Source organism: Mobula birostris, chromosome 18, assembly GCF_030028105.1.
Source record: "Mobula birostris isolate sMobBir1 chromosome 18, sMobBir1.hap1, whole genome shotgun sequence".
Classification (NCBI taxonomy): domain Eukaryota; kingdom Metazoa; phylum Chordata; class Chondrichthyes; order Myliobatiformes; family Myliobatidae; genus Mobula; species Mobula birostris.
The window spans coordinates 41,474,300-41,498,737 of NC_092387.1; the positions used below are offsets into that span (position 1 = coordinate 41,474,300).

General features: G+C 47.3%; 1 protein-coding gene across 1 annotated transcript in view; it reads left to right on the top strand.

Moving 5' to 3' along the window:
* LOC140212078 (pro-neuregulin-3, membrane-bound isoform-like) overlaps positions 1-24,211 on the top strand; it is a 519,217-nt gene extending 495,006 nt beyond the window's left edge. The window contains exons 4-8 of the mRNA XM_072282571.1: positions 9,816-9,918; positions 15,104-15,227; positions 16,722-16,846; positions 21,277-21,471; positions 22,662-24,211. Coding sequence (XP_072138672.1) covers positions 9,816-9,918; positions 15,104-15,227; positions 16,722-16,846; positions 21,277-21,471; positions 22,662-23,142 — 1,028 coding nt within the window. The 3' untranslated portion in view covers positions 23,143-24,211. The remainder of the gene's footprint in view (positions 1-9,815; positions 9,919-15,103; positions 15,228-16,721; positions 16,847-21,276; positions 21,472-22,661) is intronic.
* Positions 24,212-24,438: the final 227 nt, after the last annotated feature.

Consider the following 24,438-nt stretch of genomic DNA (forward strand, 5'->3'; position numbering starts at 1 on the left):
CTGAAGGAGCCTTAGTGAACACTACGGTGTACGATGTTGTTTGGCTGACCAGCTCCAGTTGCTTCAATACACGCGAGCACACAACCTATCCAGCAGGCGGCGCTGTTCAAGGAGTGCAAATGTTGAATGAAACATTCAATGCGTAACAGCTATAGCCAGGTGCTTCTCTCTGTGCAAAGCCATCTATGTGACCGCCAGATGGGTTAGCAGTAAGATTATAATGAGATAACTGCTGGATTATAGTAGAATCAGGTTTAAGAAAGTCTCCCAGAAAAGCTACCCCCTCATACAGGTGAAAACAGACATACATAATTAGTCACAAGTGCACAACTAAACTATATTACTATATTCCCAAATTCGATTCACATTCAATCTGTATCATGTTTCCTCACTCACCGCAAGTGTCACAACACAGGTTGCACAGAAAGATCGCCATAGAGGAAGCATCTCTAGGGGTGTGACTTCCTTCACTACACCAGTTTCGGTTACGAGTGAGAAAAGATCCACAGTTCATCTGATGTCTTGGGTAAAAGTTATCCAGAAGAACCACAAATGAAATTGGTCTATTGTGATCAATGGCACATCCTGGTAAGCAGCTTCCACGGGTGACAAGATCATCTTCAAACGGCAACCATGATCTCTGGCAACATGCTGTTCCTTCTGTTTTGCCTCTTTGAAACACAAGGGTGTGCCAATCTCTGACTTCACCAGATCCAAATGTTCTCTGAGACATCCGCCTATCAATAACTCAGTAGGCGTCTGTGCTCTGGTTGTGTATTGTATACAACTAGGGAATCCAGAAACTTCCTCCTTGACAGTCTGAATGGTCTTTTTACTCAACCGCTCAATGTGCCAGGACATTGCTCTTGATCCTAATCCTTCCGATGAACGAGGAGATTCAATGCTAATCGAGTTGCTTCTGTTGTCCTTTAAATTAGCTGGGAGAGCATGCGAAACAAAGATCATCTCCAGCTTCATAATGGTTCCTGCGGGAACTGTTCCCCTCCACTCAGAATGAACACCTGTGTGATCGTTGTTCCCATATGAGGAGTGGCAAAACCCATGGGTATGCTCAGCCAGGGCCAGGGGCCGGGAGAAGCTACTGGTGCATCTGTGTATTATTCCTAACATTGAGTATACTCCTTCACTGTGACCAGTAACCATTCATACCAATCCCTACACTCTGACTGAGGCTATTAGAGACCGCCCCTTGGATTCACCGAAAATAGCTTCTAAAAGATTGTAGTCCATGAGGATTGTAATGCATTGGCCATTACAGTGTTCGTGAAACTTTGTAATTTCATACCCAATATTTACTGTACATCTTCTTTGCCTTGTTTCGCTGCTTTGATAAGGGACTTTAATGCAATATTAATTAGTCACTCAACTCCAATCTTTACTGACAGCAACTCTGCTTGGCGACCAGCTGCGAACCCACAGAACCTGTGAACTCAGCAGCAGCGGCCTCAGTTCTTAAAACACAGCTTTATCCACTTCTGTGTTCTATTGTGGGGCAGCAGTGATTTTCATCAAGACACCAGAAAGCACCCAAGGCTGGTGAGAAATCTTAAGTAGGCCTTCAACTCCATCAGTGGTTGGACATGTTGCATCCAACCCTACACTGTCCTGGTTTTCAGCTTGATGGTGTCTTCTAGTATCTCTATCCTAAGCACGGCGGATGGGGGCAGCAAAGATGCGCCTGCCTTATCCCAACTGTACTCTGGCACCTCAGAATCATCAAAGTACATCTCCTAGATTCTTATTTTGCTCCTGCACTATTTTTCTAGGCACCTAAGATTTCCTCTGGATTGCTTCCAATGCCTGGCAGACCTTGGATCAGAATCGTAATTGTCCTCTTGAGAAGTCCCAGAGCTGCTGTTATGCCACATGAAAGCCTGGTGTATTAGTAGTATTAAGCCTATGGACCCGCACTCGATTAGTTACTTTGTTAGTTAATTCCTCTGCATTATAAAGTGGCCACTCAGTGTGTTCATGGTCTTCTGCTGCTGTAGCCCATCCACTTCAAGGTTCAACGTGTCGTGCATTGAGAGATGCCCTTCTGAACGCCACTGCTGTACCGTCTGGTTATTTGAGTTACTGTCGCCGTCCTGTCAGCTTGCACCGTTGTCTGGCTGTTCTCCTCTGTGATCTCCCATTAACAAGGCATTTTTACCCACGGGACTGCTGCTGACTGGGCGCTTTTCATTTCTTGCACCATTCTTTGTAAATTCTAGAGACAGCTGTGCACGAAAATCCCAGGAGATCAGCAGTGTCTGAGATACTCAAACTGCCCCATCTGGCACCAGCAATCATTCCACAGTCAAAGTCACTTAGATCACATTTCTTCCCCATTCTGATGTTTGGTCTGAACAACAACTGAACCTCTTGACCATGTCTGAGTGCTTTTACGCATTGAGTTGCTGCCACATGATTGGCTGCTCAGATACTTGCAGGTTTGAAGGTGTACCTAATGAAATGGCTGCTGCTTGTATGTGTTCACTCATCAGATTCAAAATTAATTCTGATTTTTCCCTGCTTGTGTGCTCGAAAGTCCAGAGAGTGGACAACATCTTCCCTTCCACAACTTGTTTGCAAGAGAAAAGTTTCATTCTTTTGACTTCCGCAATGCATGATTGAGCGGAGCTGCTGGGAATGTCGAGGCCGGTGTGACTCAGACTGTGCGGCCACAATCCAGCCCAGTACAAAAATAACGGATTCAGTAAATCCTCCTCAGTAACTGTGCTGCTCCACAGGTCCAGGAAAAAAACTCCAAGCCTCTGAAACGAGCAGCATCGTTTCTAACTCATCCGCTACCACCCTTGTCGTTGATCAGAACAGCAGTCAAAGTGAAGTGGTTTTTGACAGTTGCTTCTCGTAAGTGCAACACTATTAAGTTTGTGTTGTCACCAACAGCCACTAGAGGGAACTGATGGCAGTATAATCACACCTCTTAAAGGGTCCTGTCCCAACACTTCACTCTCACACTCCGAAATCCCATTTGTGTCACACGCATCCACAAATAAAAGAACACACAGACACAGACATGCACACATACATACACATACACACCGCTCACACACGCACACCACACTCTCAGACACCAGCTCCTCCATCACAAACACATACCACTCACCCACACCACTCGCACAAACACAAGTGGACACACTCATACACACACTAAAACAAGTGCATAACACACACACACACACACACACACACACAGCCACTTTCAAGCACCAGCTCCCCCATCTCCCATACAGAATGCTGGGCCGAGTCTGGGGATTTTCACCCCCTTCTGTGGAATGGGGCTGAGGCGCAGCAAATGTAAGTTCCATCACAACACAAAAGCTGAGAGAAGCTCTGGCCCATTAGGAAAAGCAAATTCCATGCCTATTGGTGTCTAAGCTTCTGTCTCATTTATCAGTGACCATCAGGTTACCCAGAGTAGAGTGGTCGGTGCATTGGAGGCAGCGGGGTAACTTACAGTGCAGATTGTCTTTCTCTGAGCTTGGTCTGCAGGTGAACAGGGAGCTTCCTGCTATTTCGCCAACAAAGGTACATTCTGCCTACCCTTCCACCATCCTCAGGTCCGCTGTGGTAAGGGATGGAGCTGTGTGTAACAATGATTAGTACAAGAGGCTCTGATGGAAGGGAAAATCCTTCTCCTCTATAGGCCACATGAAGCTATTGTGGAAAGTGAGGCTTGAAAACTGTGAAGGTAAATGCATGATTGTGGATTTTTTTTAAAAAAACAGATCAATTCCTAGGATCGTTTCATCAATAAATCACATCTCTGCTCGATGAGGCCCCAATGATTCTGTGTCTTTACTGTCAGCAGCTGACAGGAAATAAGGTGATTCTGTGGTAGCAAGATGTTGAGGACTGGATAAATCCCAGTTTCTGGAATTGTGCAATGAACTCTCAGCCAACAGTCGCAAGTTTTGTTGATTGCTGACTTTGTCTCCATCTCTCTCTCTCTCTCTTTTTCCCTTTCTTTTCCTTCCTCTTCCCTACCCTCTCCCTGAAATGTCTCAATACAGCAGAACACCTGGGAATAGAATTCATGGGTATGGACTCTCGGCTCTAGATGTACTCTCTCTGTGTGCATGTCAATCCTCTGATTTGCCGGTTTCTCCCTTTGTATTTCTACAGGTTTTTATCTGTGTTGTTATCTGAGTTGCTGCATCTCTGTGTGCATGTTCCCGTCTCCCTGTGCTCTCTGTCCTTGCTTGCTCTGCTCCATCTTCATGCCTCGATTCTGCCTGTGTCTCCATCTGAGTCAGCGTCCAGCTGTGTTGTCCAGTCCAACATCAGTCTGGTGTGGTGAACGTCCCTCCCCGAGCCGTCTGTCTGCGTGTTCTGCTCCAAACTCTATCAGCTGGTGGGATTCCCTCTCTCTCGGAAGCTTTGTGAGTGTTGGTTTCAGAAACGGCGACGTTGATGGACAAGACTGAGCATTTAATCCAACACGGACCCTGTCCCATTTCTGCCGATTTTCTGTTTTGTGGCCATTCATCCCTCCTTTCCTGTCTCCCACGCGCCGTGAACCTGTCAATCCACTCATGGCATTGATGCTTCCATGCCTTGATGTCGGGGTTCAGAAGTTTGATGGAGTCACAAGGGAGGATTTCAACACTTCGGATTTGGACAGTAAAGGTATCAGTCATACATTCACAGGCACAGAGACAAACAGGAAAATGGCATCTCATACCAGAGGCCAGAGATTTTCCCCAAGGCTCATGGTGGGAGACTCAGGTGGTGTTTCTGCCTATTGAGGCTGAAAATTTCTGCAGAAGATTAGTTTAAAGCTTCGCAAAATCAGTCAGGTAATCGCAGACTCAACATTATCAACATTTCCATGACATCCAGATTGGCCGACCCTTCACCAACAACACTGAACTCACACCCTGACCCCACACACCGACCCTTCACCAACAACACTGAACTCACACTCTGACCCCACACACCAACCCTTCACCAACAACACTGAACTCACACTCTGACCCCACACACCGACCCTTCACCAATAACACTGAACTCACACTCTGACCCCACACACCAACCCTTCACCAACAACACTGAACTCACACTCTGACCCCACACACCGACCCTTCACCAATACTGCTCCCACACTCGGACACCACCCACTGAAACTTAACAACACTGAACTGACACTCTGACCCCACACCGATCCCAAAAACAGTGAAACCACACTCTGACCTCACACACCAACCCTTCACCAACACTGATCCCATACTCTGACCCTTCACCAACTTTGAACCCACACTCTGACCACATACCCTGACCCCAGACATCAACCCTTCACCAACACTAAACTCACACTATGACCCAATACACCATCCCCAAAAGTACTGAACCTGCACTCTGACCTGACACACTGACCCCAAATTCACTGAACACACACTCTGACTCCACCCACTGATCCTTCACCAATACTGAACCCAAACACTGATCCAAATTTCACTGAACCCACACTCTGACCCCACACACTGACCCTTCACCAAATCTAAACACACTCTGACCCCACCAACCGACACTTCACCAACTTTGAACCCTCACTTTGACCCCATACACTGACCCCATACTCTGACACCAGACACCGACCCTTCACCAACACTAAAACTCACACTCTGAAACAACACACCGACCATTCACCAACAATGAACCCACACTCTGACCCGATACGCCATCCCCAAAAGTACTGAACTCACACTCTGACCCTACACACCGACACTTCACCAAATTTGAACCCACACTCTAACCCCATATAACGACCCTACACCAACACTGAACCCACACACCGACCGCAACGACAATGATCTCACACTCTGACCCCCCACACTGACTGTTCAGCAACACTGAACCCACACACCAACCCTTCACCAACACTGAACCCACACTCGGACACCAAATACTGATTGTTCACTGACACTGCACTCACATTCTGACACCACCCACAGACCCTTCACCAACCCTGACCCCACACACTGACCCCAACAACACTGAACTCACACTCTGACTTCACATACTGACCCTAACTTAAATGAACCCACACACTGACCCCAGACACCGACCCTTCACCAACACTGAACTCACACACCAACCCCAACACTAATCCCACATTCTGATCCAACACTGAACCCACACTCTGACCCCTCACACCGACCTTTCTATAACCCTGACCCCAACAACAGTGAACCCATACTCTGACCCCTTGCAGTGACCGTTCACCAATACTGAACCCACACACTGAACACAACAACACTGAACCCACACTCTGACCCCTCACACCGACCCTTCACCAATACTGAAACCACACACTGACCTCTGACACCAACCCTTCGGCAACACTGATCCCACACTCTGACCCCACACACTGACCCCAACTTCAGTGAACTCACACCCGACCCCTCACTTTTTGTGTGGCTGCTACTTTTTTTCCAAGTGTTTATGCAAATCCCTTTCAAAGGTTTCCATTGAACATAAATCCATTGGTCAATCACTGTTGGTATCACAGCCCAACCACTCACTCGCTGAAATAATTGTACTTCCTATTGCCTGAGATTATTTTATTGGTCACCTTTAACCTGCGCCTGTCTGTTAACAGCCCTTCGGCCTCCGCAGACAGCTTTTTGAAATACTTCCTGATTTTGAAAAGAAACTCTATCAAATCTCCCTTTTACCTTTCCCAGCACAATCAGTGTCCCTCTACTCTCCACATCACTGGTCCCATTTCCTTGCAACCCAGTGAATCTCCAGTTCACCATTTCTATGGCCTTCTTGTCCTTAAAGGCTGGTGACCATAACACTCCAGAGCCTGTGCTCTATAGCAATGCTTAGTCTAACTTGCTGGCTTTTGTACTCAGTGCCTCAGTATATAAAGTACTGTATCCATTCACATTATAGCCTCACTCCACACTTCAAAGATTTGAGCAGAAGTACTCCCAGGCCTCTGGTTCTGCTGACCACTTGGAAATGTACCATCTCGGCTTCTGGTATTTATCCTCACACGGGTTCACAGCACAGCATTAAAATTCACTTATCACACCCGTCCCTTGCACCTGCACTCTCTGGAAATCACTGACACAGAATCCTACAGCACACACTTAGGCCCTTCAGCCTACTGTTTCCATGGTGACCATCATTGAGCAGAACCTGGTCCATGGCCTACTACGCCTCACCATCTTTCTCACTCCTTACCACACTGTCGAGCTTTGGTCCTTTGGCAAATTATGTAGTGGTTACCCTGCCTGCCCAGACTTAACTGATCCATGCCATAGGGAAATGGTTCAGGTGCCAAGCCTTGAAACGTGGCCAAGTGCCTCCCTCCAGCCTGAGAAAACAACTATGATCATTCCCCAATTCCTGTTGCAAAGCCAGTATTGTACCCATGCTCCTTTTACTCCCAGGGTTTCAGTTTTGCTGACGAGCATCTGATCAGATGCCTTCTGGAACCACGTGTACACAAGAGCTAGAATCCACATCAACTTTGTCCGTGACCAGTCAGCAGTCAGTCAGTCAGTATTTGGCCATCACATATGTCTGCCCCCTCCCCTTCATTAGTGTGTGCTTACCCAGCGGTAATTAATTGTCAGCCAGATTAATATTTCTGAAAGCTTGTAATTATGCATTTAAGCCGTCCATCCTGTGATTACTAGGTTAATCTCTGTCCTTCTCTGTGTTACGTTTGCAATCCTTAGAGTGAACAGAAGTGTAAAGTAACATTTAGCATTTATCTCAACGACTCCTCTGCTTCCACTAATAGATCAGAATTTTGGTCCCTAATCACTGCTCCCACCATCTGATAAACCATTGATTGATTATGCTGCTGCAGATTTGAATGCCTCTTTATGCAAACTGCTAATTTATTCCTGCACTGTCTCTTTACCTCTCTAATACTATCTTTCAGCTCTGCCCCTTTATTCACCCTGATTCCCTCTCTTTGTCACCCTTTGTCATCCAGTTGTCTCCGAGTCACAGAATTATACAGTACAGAAACAGGCCCTTCAGCCCATCAAATCTGTGCCATCTATCAAGCGCCATCAAGCACCCATTTACACCAATCCCATTTCATTCTTCTCACAATCCCATCGTCTCCCCCTGGGTAACATACCTCCCAAGACAACACACACAGAATGTTGCAGGAACTCAGCAGCGCTGCTGGCATCTGTGGAAATGAATAAGCAGTCGACAATTTGGTCCGAGACACTTTTTCAGGACCGGAAAGAAGAGGGGAGGGAGAGGGATTTTTTTTATACACCGGAAGGAGAAATTGGTATTCATATCATCTAGTCGGAGGCTAACCAGACAGAATCTATGATGTTGCTCCTCCGCCCTGAGGTGGCCTCATCGTGGCACAAGACCGACATGTCGGAACAGGAATGGGAGTCAGGATTAAAATGTTTGGCCACCGGGAAGTTCCACTTTTTCCCTATGCTCCCTTCTTCTACTCCCCACTATGGCCTCCTCTTCTCACCTATCACCTCTCCCTTGGTCCCTTCCTCCTTCCCATTCTCCAGTGGTCCACTCTCTTCTCCTCTCAGATTCCTTCCCCTCCAGCCCTTTACCTTTCCTACATACCTGGCTTCACCTATCACCTTCCAGCTACCCTCCTTCTCCTGCCCCCTTTTTATTCCTGTGTCTTCCCCCTTCCTTTCCAGTCCTGAAGAAAGGCTTTGGCCCAAAACGCTTATTCATTTCCATAGATGCTACCTGACATGCTGAGTTCTTCCGGCACTTTGTGCATGTTGCTTTGGTTTAAGAGCATCTGCAGACCTTCTCATGTTGATAACCTTCACATTATTGGAAGGTGGGAGGGAAGCAGGGCATCTGGGGAAACCCCCTGATCACAGTGAGAATGTGCAAGCTCCCGTCCTGATGTTGGACCCTGATTACATGGCTCAGATCTCGGTCCCCCCAGGACATTGGCTCACCTCCTGGCCTGACCTTGGACCCTGATTACATGGCTCAGTTCTCGGTCCCCCCCAGGACATTGGCTCACCTGCCATCCTGACCTTGGACCTGGATTACGTGGCTAAATTCTCGGTCCCCCCAGGACATTGGCTCACCTCCTGGCCTGACCTTGGACCCTGATTACATGGCTCAGTTCTCGGTCCCCCCCAGGACATTGGCTCACCTCCTGGCCTGACCTTCGAACCCCACCAAAGCCCACAGTTTGCCTGATCTCACGTTGAACCTACAGGGCAACACTCCAACAAAAGAATAAAGGCCTAACTTTGTATTCAGTGGATATGTGATTTTTATCAGAAGACTCCTTTCGCTGAGGTTTGAGTTTGAAGAGATTGAGCCCATTCTCTCAATCCATCAGCCCCCAGGTTACATCCACGGATTGCCAGGACACCGCAAATGGGAATAATCCCTGAGGAGATTCCTCGTGATACTTTTAAACCTTGCAATAAGCAAAAGACGAAGCTCCAGGTTGGAGAGATTGGCCCATCAATCGAAACACACGCAGACACACATACATACAAACATGCATGTGCACACACATATACACAAAAGAACACAAGAATACTCACATATATACATGTGCACACACATGCATACAGAGACACGTAAGTACACACCTGCATGAACACACACACGTGCAAGTACACACATACAAATATGCACTCATACAAACAACAGAAATGCAAACGTGAATCCACACGAAACAGCCATGTTAATGGACTACTTACGAAATCTTGTCTATACAAGCAGACGTACATGATCGCTAGCACATACAGACCAGTGTGACTAATGTCGATTCTGCCTGCCTGTGTTTGTGCCCACAGAAAGCGAAGATATGTACCAGCGACAGATCATGTCAATAACCTGCATCACGATTGGACTGACAGTGGTCGGGATGCTCTGCGTGGTTCTTTACTTCAAAACAAAGTAAGGCCTATCCACCGAATTTCTGTCACTTTTAACATTTCCCTCACCCTCTGATAGGCCCAGCGTAGCTTCCTTCCTCAGCTGCCCAGTGATTTTTTATCGTGTGGTCCCTTGCTCGTGGGGAGCCCTGTCTCTAGGCTCAGTCCAAAGGTTGTGAGTTCACGTCCCGCTCCAGGACCCAGAGCTCAGAACGTAGGCTGTCACTCCCGGTGCAATACAAAGGGGATGTTGAGGTCGGAGATGGGCAAAGAAATGACGCCAACATTATCATACAGAAGGAACCCTCCACTGTCAGGGGGACGACTGAGCGGCTACCGGGAGACAGTTCTAGCCACAAAATGCTGGCCCTCGTTGGGATGGCAAGGTCAGTGTTGAGTATATTGGCATATACCCAAGTACTTGTATGTACAGATGCAATAAATACCTCTCCTGCTGTAGTGTCACATGCACATAGCATCATACTAGGAGCATTCATTAGAAAGCACTAATTGTACATATTTTTTTTAAAAGGGCACAATTAGAAGAAAGTCTATTTTCCTGCAATATTGAGGAGACTGGGGATTTTCCAGTTAGTTCAAGAACTGAAAGGTTGAAGGGAAGTAGCTATTCTTGAACCTGGTGGTATGGGACATCAGGTTTTGGTATCTCCCGCCTGTTGGTCGCTGTGAGAAGGTGGCACTGCCCAGATGGTGGGGACCTTTGATGATAGATGCAGCTACCTTGAGGCGGCACCTCCTGTAGGTGTGCCCATGACTTCTAATATTTCTGCATTTTTGAACGAGTCTGGATGTGGGTCCCGGAGACCCTGACTCGCATTAGGGAAGAGATTTCTCAATGGACAATGAGTTCCATGTGCTGTGACACTCACTGGAGTACAAGCTGAATGGACAGTGACTCTCCCTCCAGTGTGGGTCACCTCCGAGCCCTCACCCAGTCCTTGTCTACACTGTCTGTGTCATGGTGACTCATGAAGGACTGGACCCAGGTACAGAGCGATGGCCGGATCCCCAGGAAGAGAGAGAAGCAAGGGGTTAAACGTCAGAATACCAACTGGGCCTCGGAGGAGCGACTGAGTGACACCGCGAGACAACTCCTTCTCTCCAACACAATGACCCCACTCAGGCACTGAATGAGAGTCCTCTTTAAATAATCATAGACTGCGGGAAACATGTGCTGCCCACAAGTAACTTGACGAGATTAAACCAAAAGCACAAGGGCTTATCAACTCTAGTTAAGATACTGATTAGTAACTACAGGTGCTCAAAACCCGAGAAGCTCAGTACTCGACAGCAAGCCGCAGGGCTCACGACAGTCTCACCCTGATGCACAGAGTCACACATATCCTTGAGAATTTTCCCTTGCCAATCTCAGTGTAGCTGCTGCTCCTTGGCTGAGCCTAGAGATATTCTAAGTTGCCTGCCCCATCTCGGGACTTTTCCCCATGCCCGAGACCAGAATGAATTCAGTACAGGCACTATTAATTTTGAATATCCAAGCCATTTAGTTGATAAACTATCAGATCAAAGGCAGCGTTCTCTTGAAATCGTGGCTCTGACAAACTCATTTCTGTTTAGTCCCAGCCATCTATCGAAGCTGCTGTCATAATCAGTTTTACAGTTGGATGCAATAACAGGGAGAAAGATAATTAAATTTAATTAAAACATTTGCGTGCAGGTTACTGCAGTAGTAAAACTCCTCATTGAAACGAAAGGCAGCGGCTCTCTGGAAAGACGATGGTATTTCAATGCTGATTTGCTCCGTATACAAGACAAAAACTCCCATGGTTATTTGCAAAGCATTTTCACCCTGGGACTGAAGGACTTGGGGTTCACAAAATCTGCGCACTAGAGGCCACACACCAACACAGGGCAGGTGATAGCAGCAACTCGTTCAGGATGGCCGTCGTAGTGAATATCTTTAATGGGTTCTGATTTGTCACCTTGTCCAGATCACTGGAGATTTGAAAATACAGCCAACCAAATTTGAGCAGATGTTGCAGAATGACTAAGAGTGCGCAAATCAGTTTATCCTTGTTAGATCAAAGCTGACTTGATATCCTGCCTATTTGCTCTGCACTCTTGTGTGGAAATCTGTCTAATATCCTCCATCCATGGAAATCATCTCCAAATATGTAACCAATAGTCTCTCCACCTCTGCAAATTGGTCAAATTTTATTTATCTGTGGGAATTAATCCAATCTCTCCAACTCAAGGGAGCAATCCGATCCTGCGCCATCCATCACTCCTTCCCTGGGAACTTGTCCAGTCATTTCAGTACGTGGAAATCTGGCCAAATTTCTTCATCCGTAGCAATCAGTCAAACCCCCTCTATCCCTGGGATTCAGGTCAACCTCCTCCAACCCTGGGAATGGTCTGATCTCCTCTACCCATGGGTTTTGATGCAACGATGAGGTGACTGAGTGGGACAGCCTTCTAGTCACGGCTGCTGGCCCATGGTTCCCTGAACAGTATTGTCCCTTTTACCTAAAGCACGTGGTCACCAGTTGCTTTCACAGATGACTCCTCTCTCCACCTTCCCCACTGCCAATCTCTTGCAAGCGTTTGCCCAACTCAGTTTTCCTTGTGGTGTCTCCTCTTCGCAGGCCCAGAAGATAACGTTTAGTCTCTTCATAGAACATAGGATGGTACAGCAGACTGGAGGCCATTTGGCCCATGAGGTTGTGCTAAACCTTTAACTACTCCAAGGTCAATCTAACCCTCCCTCCCACGCAGCCCTCCATTTTTCTACCATCCGTGTGTCTGTGTAAGAATCTCTTAAATGTCGCTAATGTATCTGCCTCTACCACCATTCCTGGCAGAGCACTCTACGCACCCACCACTCGCTGTGTAAAAAAAACCTACCTGATATCCCCCTAGCGTTGCCTCCAATCACCTTAAAATTATGCCCCCTTGTGTTAGCCATTCAATGTATGCATGCCTCTTATCATTTTGCCTCTCATCCTCCTGCAAAGTGAAAAGCCCCAGTTCATTCAACCTGCCCTCATAATCCAGGGTACGGCCATAGTAAGTCTCCTCTGCACCCTCTCTAAAACTTCCACCTGCTTCCTATAATGAGGGCACCAGAACAGAATGCAATAGTCTTAAGTGTGGTCTAACTGGAGTTTTATAGAGGTGCAACATTACTTGGCAGCTCTTGAACTCAGTCCCCTGACTGTTGACGGCCGATGCCCCAAATGCCTACTTAACCACCCTGTCAACTTGCTTGGCAGCTTGGAGGACCCCAAGATCAAACTGCTACGAAACCTAGTATTAACCCTGTACGCTGCCTTCAATTTCAACCTTCCAAAGTGTAGCACTTCACACTTTTCCAGATGGAGTGATCAGATCACATTCATCTCCTCAAACAGTCCAACAGTTGGCATCCATTCTATTCAATGGAAATATTCACGAAACGGCTTCCCAGTAAAGTTAAAGTTCCCAGTAGTGTTAATTTGGAGTGGCATATTTTCATCAGCTGACTTGTTTTTCTGACATCTTTGTCATCTTCAAAATAGAATTTCATCATTTTCTCTGCTTTTTAATCAGCCATCATTATAACATGAGTTGGTGGTCTCCCGACAGACCGTGACAAGGTGCAATCTGTGGTAGAGCACTTTATGTTACAGCTCGTGTTACAAATCACAGAGACGCGATTTCACTCCAGGGTTGCTAGGAGCAACGTCCTTGAGATTACTCCCAGTCTCCGGGGAAATCCTGAAGCTTTGGCAACCCAGCACTCTGAGCCTTAATGTCACTCACTGTAGGTGGTGCCAGGTTACTGGGCATGGACCCTTTGCTGTGGGCTCGATCTCAAGCCATGCCAGCGAGGAGGTATTGACACTTCCCACCTCGTGTTTAGTGTGCCAGGTTTAATAAGAAAGAGATTTACATTTATCCGGAGCCCTTTCTGGCAGTGAATTACATTGGTAGTGTGGTTGCTGATATTACTGAGCCAAAAACAACAGGAGGCTGGCATATTGATTATGGGCACATCCCAGATCTCCCAGTGTTTTACCCCGTTGGATTCCATTCACTTCAAACCGTTCTTATACCTGCTGTTCTCACAGTTTTAAGCTGCTCTAAAAGGCTCTTTACACATTTTTAATGGCCTGAATTTTGAGGCCATTAACGATCCTTCACCAGTGTTAATTTACTAAGTGAAGAAAGGCTCAGTCAAATCTACAGAGAGTGCCAAGGTGTGAGGGTCACCTGTTTACCGAGATGTGGGGGGATCACCTGTTTATCGAGGTGTGGGGGGGTTCACCTGTTTACTGAGGTGTGGGGGTCACCTGTTTACTAAGGTGTGGGTGTCACCTGTTACCAAGGTGTGGGGGTCACCTGTCTATCAAGGTGTGGGGATCCCCTGTTTACCGAGGTGTGGGGGCCACCTGTCTATCGAGGTATGGGGGGGGTCACCTGTTTACCAAGGTATGGGGGTCACCTGTTTACTAAGGTGTGCATGTCTCCTGTCTATAGAGGTGTAGGGGTCACCTGTCTGATGAGGTGTGGGGGTCACCTGTCTATCGAGGCGTGGGAGTCACCTGTTTACCAAGGTGTGGGTTTCAAAGGTACATTTAATGTCAGGGAAATGTATAGAATATACATCCTGAAATTCTTTTTCTTCACAACCTTCCAAGAAAACAGAGGAGTGCCCCGAAGAATGAATGACAGTTAAATGTTAGAACCCCAAAGTCCCCCCAACTCCCTCCTCCCACGCACAAGCAGCAGCCAAGCAACAACCTCCCCCCATCAGCAAAAAAGCATCGACACCCCCCACTGAGCACTCACGCGTGCAGCAAAGCATCAATAAAGACACAGACTAGCAGTACCCCAAAGTCTACTCGTTCACCCGGTAATTCCACACAGACAGCTCTGGAGATCAGGATTGAACCTGGGTTGCTAGAGCAGGGAGGCAGCAGACTAGCTGTCGTGTCGTCATGGCTACCTCGTTTCCCCAGTGACCTGATAGCCTTTTGCTTTATGGTCACGGGGCAAGTCTGAAGGGGGCCATTTTCATTGGGCAGGATTGGTGCCATTTTATGTGCTGTGTGCAAGGCTCGTGGTTTAGCAGACAGGGTGACCGTCTCCCTTCCACCCAGTGCAAGTTTGCAACATACGTAGTAATCACTGCTCGGGGGCTAATGGATGAAGTTTGCCGGGTGTGCAGATGATCTCTTTTTTATCAGAAAACAAAGGCAGAAGCTTCGTGATCAAAGCAAGGAGATTCGCTTTGCAAAAAGTTACAGCCTGAACACCAGTGAAGTGAGGAGACCGGACAGTCCCCGTCAGAACGTCCTACCCCTGGAGAAGGTAAGCAGCTGGCAACTGGGCCAAGGCAGCTACTTTGAAGATATTGAGGCAAGTAGGCTTTGTTCGAACAGCATCTCGTTTTCCAAATGGGTACATTACAGGCTTCCCAACTCGCTGACTTCTCATCACTTCCTTGTGTCAGTCTATATCAGGATTGTTTATTTTCCAGTCTGTGACATTGGATAATTCCTTTATCCTTCCTTTTCTATACCACACTTTGACTTGCTACTTGCAAGCATCAGGGTCCTTTGTCAACCTCCAACTGCCCCACTAACAATTTATCCTCCAGCCTCCCCCGATCAGAGAAATTCCATAAACACAAGCTGGAATTCCAGAGCATCACACACAAAATGCTGGGAGAATTCAGCCCATCAGGTGTCTGTGGAGGTTGTAAACAGTTGACTTTTCAGGCTGAGACCCTTCATCAGGACTGATCAAGTCCTGTTGCAGGGAAGTTCTAGTCCCACTTTACCTGAAAATGACGTTTTCTCTCCTTTCCAGTTCTGAACTAGGGTCATCAACCTGAAGCATTAACCCTGTTTGTCTCTCCACAAATGCTGCCTGTCCTGCTGAGGGTTTCCAGCATTTTCTGTTCTTCTTTCCAATTTCCTTTTTTTTGGCGTGTGTCTGCATGCGTGCGTGTCCGTGTGTGTGTCCGTGATGATGTCTTTTTCATGGCCTTTACAAGGCGCAGAGCGAAAGAGAGAGACTGTGTGGCGCGCCACTCCTCACACAGACATTTTCGCAGTATTTTTCCCTTTACAAGGTCGAGTTGCGATCTCGACACTCAACCCGGCACGGATGGAAAGCGTACTCGGGAGTGGACCCGACTGGTTTCCAACCCGGAACCTCCGCTCCCGGGTCCAGCGCCGATGTCGTTGTGCCACCAGCCGGCCCAGTTTGCAGTTTCCATTGCCTGTATTTCTTTTTAACTCTGGTTTTCGTGCCCCTGGACGGGTTCAATGAGATGTTGCCAGATGTGTGAGCACCACCACCCTTCATACCTGCTCAGCTCCTGAGTTCAGTGGCTGAAGGGACTGGCTTACAGCCTCCACCGACCCAAAGAGGCAGCAGGGTCAACACCTTCCGAGCATTCTAGCGGCTGGCTCGATTTTATTTACGGAAGTGAGTACGGTCAGAGTACTCACCCAGGTAACCTAGATTAGTCAGTGGATTGTTTGTGCGATCACAGAAGGGTATGGCAGAGAATGAGGCCATTCGGTCTATCATGGTCATGCTGGCACCTTTCATTGAATTCCACTAAGAGTTTGCAATCATTTACAATTTGAGGAAGATCCTGGTCTATACAGGGTGGAGGAAATTGGATTAGTGTTGCAGGAAGTCCTAATGATCATCTCCTGCTTAGAGGTTCTTATTTTGTTATCGTGAGAACAACCTCCAGCTCCTTGGTGATGCCTTTGGAAGGCTCGTGATGCAGCATTGTTCTCGATAAGAAGCTCGCAGGCCCTGAGGCAATATTTCTCTTCTTTTCAGTACACAAAGCCTGAAACCAATATAGTGGAAGATCGGCACAAGGTTCTGGAATCGCAATTCTCAGCTGCCGGGTTGTCCCCAGCCAAATCCTCGCCTTCACAAAAATCAGTGGGGAAACCACAGAGGTAAATTGATGTGGAAAAATTACAACCAAACTCTACTCAGCGTTACCGTCAAGGAAAGATGTTGTTCGATATGGATTTATGGGGTGGGATTTTACACCCAAGCCCCAATGCCTCCACTGTGAGCCCAGGTCGTCCAGTAGCCTGGGAGGACCACCTGAAAATCCAAGCACACCGCATATATTTTCCATTCTACCACGTGCATCCTCAAAAAATACAAAGGTTTGTAAAAGCACAAGTCAGAAGTTGAATTTACTGTCATATGGACAAATACACGTCTGCACAGGGGCAAAGAAATTTTACTTGAGGCAGTACCAGGGGCACGTAGCATCAAATATACAATATTTACTAGAAAAATATACACTAATCATAAATTATACATTTATTAATCAACATTTTAAATTATTCCCATTATCAATCTATGTTAACTTTATCTCTATGATACTTTTTACGTATCCTGTTAACAGCTTCTATATAACAGACTTTGCAGATCCCTTACACCAGATGTTAGTAAACCCGTTTATATTTCCATGATCTATCTCTCCTTCCTTTTCTATGTTAGAACTACATATACACAATTATGCGGGGTATTGATACAGTTAATGCAAGCAGGCTTTTTCTTCTGGGGTTGGGTGAGACCAGAACTAGATGTCATAAGTTAAGGGTGAAAGGTGACAAGAGGGGGAGCTTTTTCACTCAGACAGTGGTTCGAGTGTGGAATGAGGTGCCAGTGAAGTGGAATGCAGGCTTAATTGAAACGTGTAAGAGAAGTTTGGATAAGTATCTGGATAGGAACAGTGTGAAGGACTATGGTCCAGGTGTGGTTTGATGGTACTAGACAGAACAACAGTCCAGCATGCACTAGATGGGCCAAAGGGCTTGGTTCTGTGCTGTGGTGTTTCATGACTCTGTGTTTCTCCAATTGTCACTGTCCAATCTACAGGAAGAGTTCATTAATCAATAGAATTGTGGAAGCTAACAGCCAATGAGTCGTTTATTTCTGTGCCCAGGTATTTTAGTAAGCTGCAATGCAGGTTGTCAGGTGCTGGGGATTTACTTTTCCAATGCTACCTACTTCTCTAGGACTATTTTTTTCACGAATACTTTTTCTCCAGTATTCCTTTCATTAGATTCTAACTTCTCAAGCATTTCCCGGAAGTTTCTTACTGTCTTTTTCCATGAAAACAGAACCAAAGTTTTCATTTTGTTGCTGTGCCATTTGTTTGTTCCATTTTTTTAGATAATGAAGACGCATAGTCCTCTTTTATTGTCATTTAGTAATGCATGCATTACGAAATGATACATTATTTCCTCCAGTGTGATATCACAAAACACAGGACAGACCAAGACTGAAAAAACTGACAAAACCACATAATTGTAACATATAGTTACAACAGTGCACAATACCATAACTTGATGAAGAAGTCCGTGAGCACAGTAAAGTTCAAAGTTTCTCAAATGTCCCACATCTCATGCAGACGGGAGAAGGAAGAAAAACTCTCCCTGCAATGCCAGCCACAATCCGACTCTGAGTCATCCGAAAACTTCGAGCTCTGATCAGCTGTCCGACACCGAGTACTGAGCGCCATCTCTGTCTGAACGATTCGACCTCCTTCTCGGTCGCCAAAAGCAGGCAAGGCCGGGGATTTTGAGGCCTACCCTCCGAAAGATTCCTGACCACACAGTAACGACAGCAGTGAACTGGCATTTCAGAAATTTCTCCAGATGTTCCTCTGTGATTTCACGTCCATTCTCCATCAAATCAGAATGGTCCACGGCCCCTATTTAACAAATACGATATCATTTTTCACCAGAGGGCTGCACACGCGCAGGCGTGCCGATATTTCTCCCATTTCTAACAGAATAAGTCTGCTTTTGTTTTCTCTGACTGTTAACGTACTTGTGGAATCTTTTTATGTCTCTTGCAAGTTTATTCTCACATGCTATTTCTGTTTATTTAGTTAGTCTTTTGGTTCATCTTTTCTGAACCGCTCCCAATTCTCAGGCCTCCAATTTTTTTTTCTGGCAACTTTGTACATCTCCAATTTGGATCTATGGATCTAACATTCTCCTTAAGATGTTGACTGGAATGGGGGCTGCAGTTATAAGGAGATATCTGATTAGTGGGCTTCTTCTCATTGGAATGCAGGAGGCTGAGGGGTGGACCTTATGGAGGGATTTAACATTACAGGGGAACATAGGTCAAGTCAGGGAAATTGAGGCTGTTCCACAGATGGGTCAGGAGTTGACTAGCAAGGAGGGCATATTGGTGGTGTGATGTGGTGCATTTGCAATGCTACCCCTCTGCTGAGATTCACAGCCTTGAGGGTCTCTGTGCCACCCTGAATGTTGCTTCTCTGCTTTGGGTTTCCAAGAAGCTGTGGGACTGCTGCATTTCTTAGAGTCCGTCTTATTTCCTGTACACTCCTGGTGATCTATTCTCATGATAGAGCTCTGGTCAGTGGGCCTACTTTGGGAATCTAGTGTTAGGCACGCACCCAACATTGTCAGCCCAGAAGGTGTCACTAAATGTTGGGGCTGTTGATCTGGGAGATGACACCATCTCCCATATTATATATTTCCTATAACAGGGTGGGCAAAACTGTACACAATAGTCCAAAAACAGCCTCACCAATATCTTGTACAACTGTAACATAACGTCCCAACTTGTACACTCAGTGTCCTAACTGATGATCTGGGAGGTGACACCAATATTAGTTCACTTATCCTCATAGTAAATATGTAGGACTTTACAGACACATTGTCAACAATATTTCACCAGTGCTTTGGGGTAGATAGTCCGGCTCTCAAAAGCATGTACTCATAGAACAGGGGTTCCCAGCCTGTGGTCCATGAATTCCTTGCTTAATGGTATTGGTCCGTGGCATAAGAAAGGTTGGGAGCCTCTGAAATGAGTTATACAGCGCAGGAACACACCTCGCTCCATATTCCCACTACCTTCTGCATGAACAAATTATTTGCCCCCCTTCATAGTAAACCTATGTCTAATTGTTGATTTATTTCTTTCCCTGAGAAAAAGACTGTGCATTCACCCTGCCAATACCTGTCATGACTTTATACCCCTCTATAGTGTCATTCCGCCCCCCCCCCACCGCCACTTTCAGTTTCCTACGCTCCAAGAAAAAAGTCCTGGCCTGCCCAACCTCTCCCTATGGTTTAGGTCCATGAGTCCTAGTAACACTCTCAGAAATATTCTTAACACTCCTTCCAGCTTAATCTTGTATTTCCGAAAACAGGGTGGCCAAAACTGTACACAATAGTCCAATATGGCCTCACCAATATCTTGTACAACTGTAACATAAAGTCCCAACTCCTATACTCAGTGCTCTGTCTGATGAAAGCCAGCATGCCAAACACCTTCTTCACCATCTTGTATATACGTCCACGTGACGCCCCTTTTAGGAGACCACACACTTGTTCTCCTTGGAGGACGGGCATCTCTTATGCCTGATAGGTGATGAGTTTTGAGCCAAGTCTGAAGTCAGGATCTTCAGACACCCTATTCCTCAATTGACCAAAGTCGGTGCTGGTGCATTGAAGAAGGTGTAGATCTATTATTAATGAATGCCAGGAGTTAGATCCCGAAATATGGGAACTGGTCCAGGCTGTCCAGAATCTCACGGCCAACTGATATTGTTGGAGGGTTGGTTGGTACAGTAGGACCTGTTGGAAGTGGACCTTGTTTTTGAAGGTGTTGAGTTTAAGACCATTGTTGCAGGGAAGCAGGCTCACAGATTTGGTCAGTGAGACAGAAGACACTGATTATGAGTAAGCACATTACCCATTTATTGACAGACAAACAGTAAAACTTTTGACCAAACATCTAAGTACTCCTCTAAGTATTAAAAGCTATGACACTAAATGTTCAGTAACACTTCAAACTCAGCAGGTATTTTGTTCCACACTACAAAACGAAACATTCAGCCAACACTGACCTAATTGTGCATGTGAGCCCTCCTAAATCTGCAGCACACTTTCCCAATGGTTTGTCAGCACTGGTCGTGACCTCAGTGTGAAGAGGAGGTCCTGGAGACAAAGGAGAGCCAGCGAGTCCCTTACATGTGCTACTCTTATACCCCTGTGGCACCCGGAACCAGACACTGGTGTCATGGCGCGGAAGGCAACCAATGGGAAAGAGCTGCTATATCCTTCGAACAAGTCAATTAACAACCGGCACTGTGAAGCCAGCTCTTGGTTGGCAAGTACATTAACCCTTCACATTCCACCCAATCTCTGGCTTATTGCTGTGCGAGGGTGAATAATTCAGTGATGACTCAGCGCATCCTCTGACTTCCTGTCAAGTCAGGCGTGGCAGCTGAGAGTACCTACCTAGGTTGCCATGGGATGCAGTCATGGGAGGGGATGCCTTCCTTCCAGCAGGCATTAACCGTAACAGTCTCATTGGCCAACAGGTATTGCTCTTCCTCGTCCCTAAGCCAACGGCAGCTGGGCAGAATGTCGTCAAAGGTCAGCCCTCGTCCCTCGCCACCTCGACTCCACAGTTCGAAGAGTTCAGTTGGAGAAGGACAAGCCTCAAAGTCTCCCAGTACAAACAGCCAGATACAAGATCAACTCTCTTCAGCCAGTGACTCGTTAGACAGCAAACGGTAGGAGCTGCCACAAGGAGTCCAGTCTGTGCTCTCGAGAGTTTGGGATTATGTGTGGAAGTGTGTGTATGAAAGTTCGTGCCAAATAATGTGTATAAATATATGTCTCAGTGTAGGAAAGAGGATGAGGATGAGTGTGTGTCTGTGTGTTTGCATGTGCATTTGCACGATACTATGTGTGAATGTGCTTATCCGTGTTTCTGATTGCTTCAGTCCCCAGTGAAAGTGCGGTAGTATAACCGGATCTGACACTATGTGAGTGCACAAGTCGTTCTGTCAGTGTGGTTTCATGTGTGACTGCACTTACAAGCACGTATCCTGCTGCACGCATGGATGTGTGCAAATGTACATGCAAGGGTGTGTGCTTGTGTGCACATAAGTGTGTGTGTGTGAATGGAGGTAGTGGGGGGAGTACCATATGAGTGTGAGTGAGTGTGTGTGTATGTATGGAGGTAGTGGGGGGAGTACCATATGAGTGTGAGAGTGTGTGTGTGTGTGTGTGTGTGTGTGTGTGTGTGTGTGTGTGTGAATGGAGGTAGTGGGGGGAGTACCATATGAGTGAGTGAGTGAGTGAGTGTGTGTGTGTGTGTGTATGTATGGAGGTAGTGGGGGGAGTACCATATGAGTGTGAGTGTGTGTGTGTGTGTGTGTGTGTGTGAATGTAGGTAGTGGGGGGAGTACCATATGAGTGAGTGAGTGTGTGTGTGTGTGTATGTATGGAGGTAGTGGGGGGAGTACCATATGAGTGTGAGAGTGTGTGTGTGTGTGTGTGTGTGTGTGTGTGTGTGTGTGTGAATGGAGGTAGTGGGGGGAGTACCATATGAGTGAGTGAGTGAGTGTGTGTGTGTGTGTATGTATGGAGGTAGTGGGGGGAGTACCATATGAGTGTGAGTGTGTGTGTGTGTGAATGGAGGTAGTGGGGGGAGTACCATATGAGTGAGTGAGTGTGTGTGTGTGTGTGTGTGAATGGAGGTAGTGGCGGGAGTACCATATGAGTGTGAGTGTGTGTGTGTGTGTGTGTGTGTGTGTGTGTGAATGGAGGTAGTGGGGGGAGTACCATATGAGTGAGTGAGTGTGTGTGTGGTGCGTGCATTTGTCTGTGAGTATACAGCTAAATGCCCCACTTATGCTTGAAGCTTTCTAGTTTAGCGTTTGATTCTCTGTCCCTGGGTCCGTCTTCTGCCCTTTAGACCTGCAGCGACTTGTCGGAAAGCTCCCGATGGTTCCCATGGGATGTGCCCTGCCGCCTCGCACCGACATGTCCACCTGTGCACCTTGGAGCTCAGAGATAAAGGCGCGTCGCCGCAGTGCTGGGCGGCCTCGGTCCCCGTCACCCCGCTGATGGGGGAGAAGAGCTGCATCCAGGTACAAGTGGAGAGCCAGGAATGCGGCTGTGCAGAGCACGACCCGCACTCCTTCCCGAGTGTTAGCGCGCCCAACACCCCACTCCACGTAGCCGAGGGCCAGCAGGTGGAGATGCTTCTTCAGACGGTGCAGCGGCAGATCCAGATCCTGGCCTTAGCCAGCCGGAAACCAGAGGACTATGAACTGATCAACGAGTGCGAGGAGGCAGCGGGAGAAAACACAGCTTTCCTTCCTGTGGCTTCGGCCGAGGAGGTACCATTTCTGCTGAAGAAGGAACAGTGCAGAGACTGTGACCTAGGAAAGTGACATTCTGCTGTTTTCATCGCATTGTGAACCTGGGCGAAAGAAAAGAATATGAAAAAGGAGAATAATTTATATGCATTTATTTAAAGCATTTAATTAGAAACCAAATAGTCTGTTGCCCCCATAGTGGTTTATGGAAACTCTTTTGTATTGTTTGATCAGATAATGTTTCTTTATTTCTGGTGAAGATCCTAGTGCCTATTGTTCGCAATGGGTGTGTATTGGGACGTGCTGTGTTTCACCAATATAACCTGGATTAGCTCCCAGCATCTCCACCGCTGATACAGTCAGGCCCCGGGCATCTCCACTGGCAGAGGCGGGGGTCGCAGACACTGGGGTGAACCAGGCCAAAGGGCAGTGATACGCCCATCAGATTTGGGAACCCCTGCTAGAAACGTTCAACACAACTTTACCTATACGTTGTGTCGCTGGGGCCAGAGTGGGGTTAACCACAGAGGCAAATTTCTAGCACAGCCATGTACTGGATCTGAACAGTTCAGCCATTAACCAACGCTCTGTGCCCCGGTTGTTGGCCAAGGAAACCCCAGGTTAACAGCCGTGTGGTGCTGCTGTTGGCCCTGGCCACCTGTGTAGCTGCCTGCCCCTGGGAACCCAGCATCACAGCTGCGGTCTTCTGCCATTGCCTCTAGGAGTCAGGATTAACCACTCTGAGCCCCTCCTATTGACCTTGGTCACCCAGTGTGCCAGTCGCGAGCCCCTGCTGTTGGCCAGTGAAATGTGGCCACGGGGCTGTAGCTGGTTGTAATAGGCAGGGACATCGGTCCTGGTGCCCGGGGTTCCTCAGCGACGGGTACCCAACTCCCACTGCCAGGGGATGACTCCCAAAGCTGCCCCTCAGTTGAGCAGAGTTCAGAATGATCCCCAAGAGTACACCGCTGGATGTGCTGCAGAGAACCAGGTGGCGGGTTGTCATGCCGTCGCAGCGTGACTGAGGCAGTAATTCCACATCGACCCAGAGCAGTGAAATGACGGCACTCCCAGTGCACCCCACCCTTTCCCTCGGCTCCTCTCCCACTCCCCCTCCCCACTGCTCCCCCACCCCCACCTCGTCCGTCCATTCTACACACCTCACAAGGCAAGAAGCCCTAAGGAAGCGAGAGGCCAGCCACCTCACTAACGCCGCGTCAGGGTTACTGTGACTGCAGCCGAGGATCACGGCCCATTCATCACACAACCTGGTGGAACCCATGGTGTACGAATTAAAAACAATTTTAAAACTCTGTGGAGCCTCTTTGATTCTGCGTCATGCACAAACAGGTTTGCCACCTCCAGAAGCTG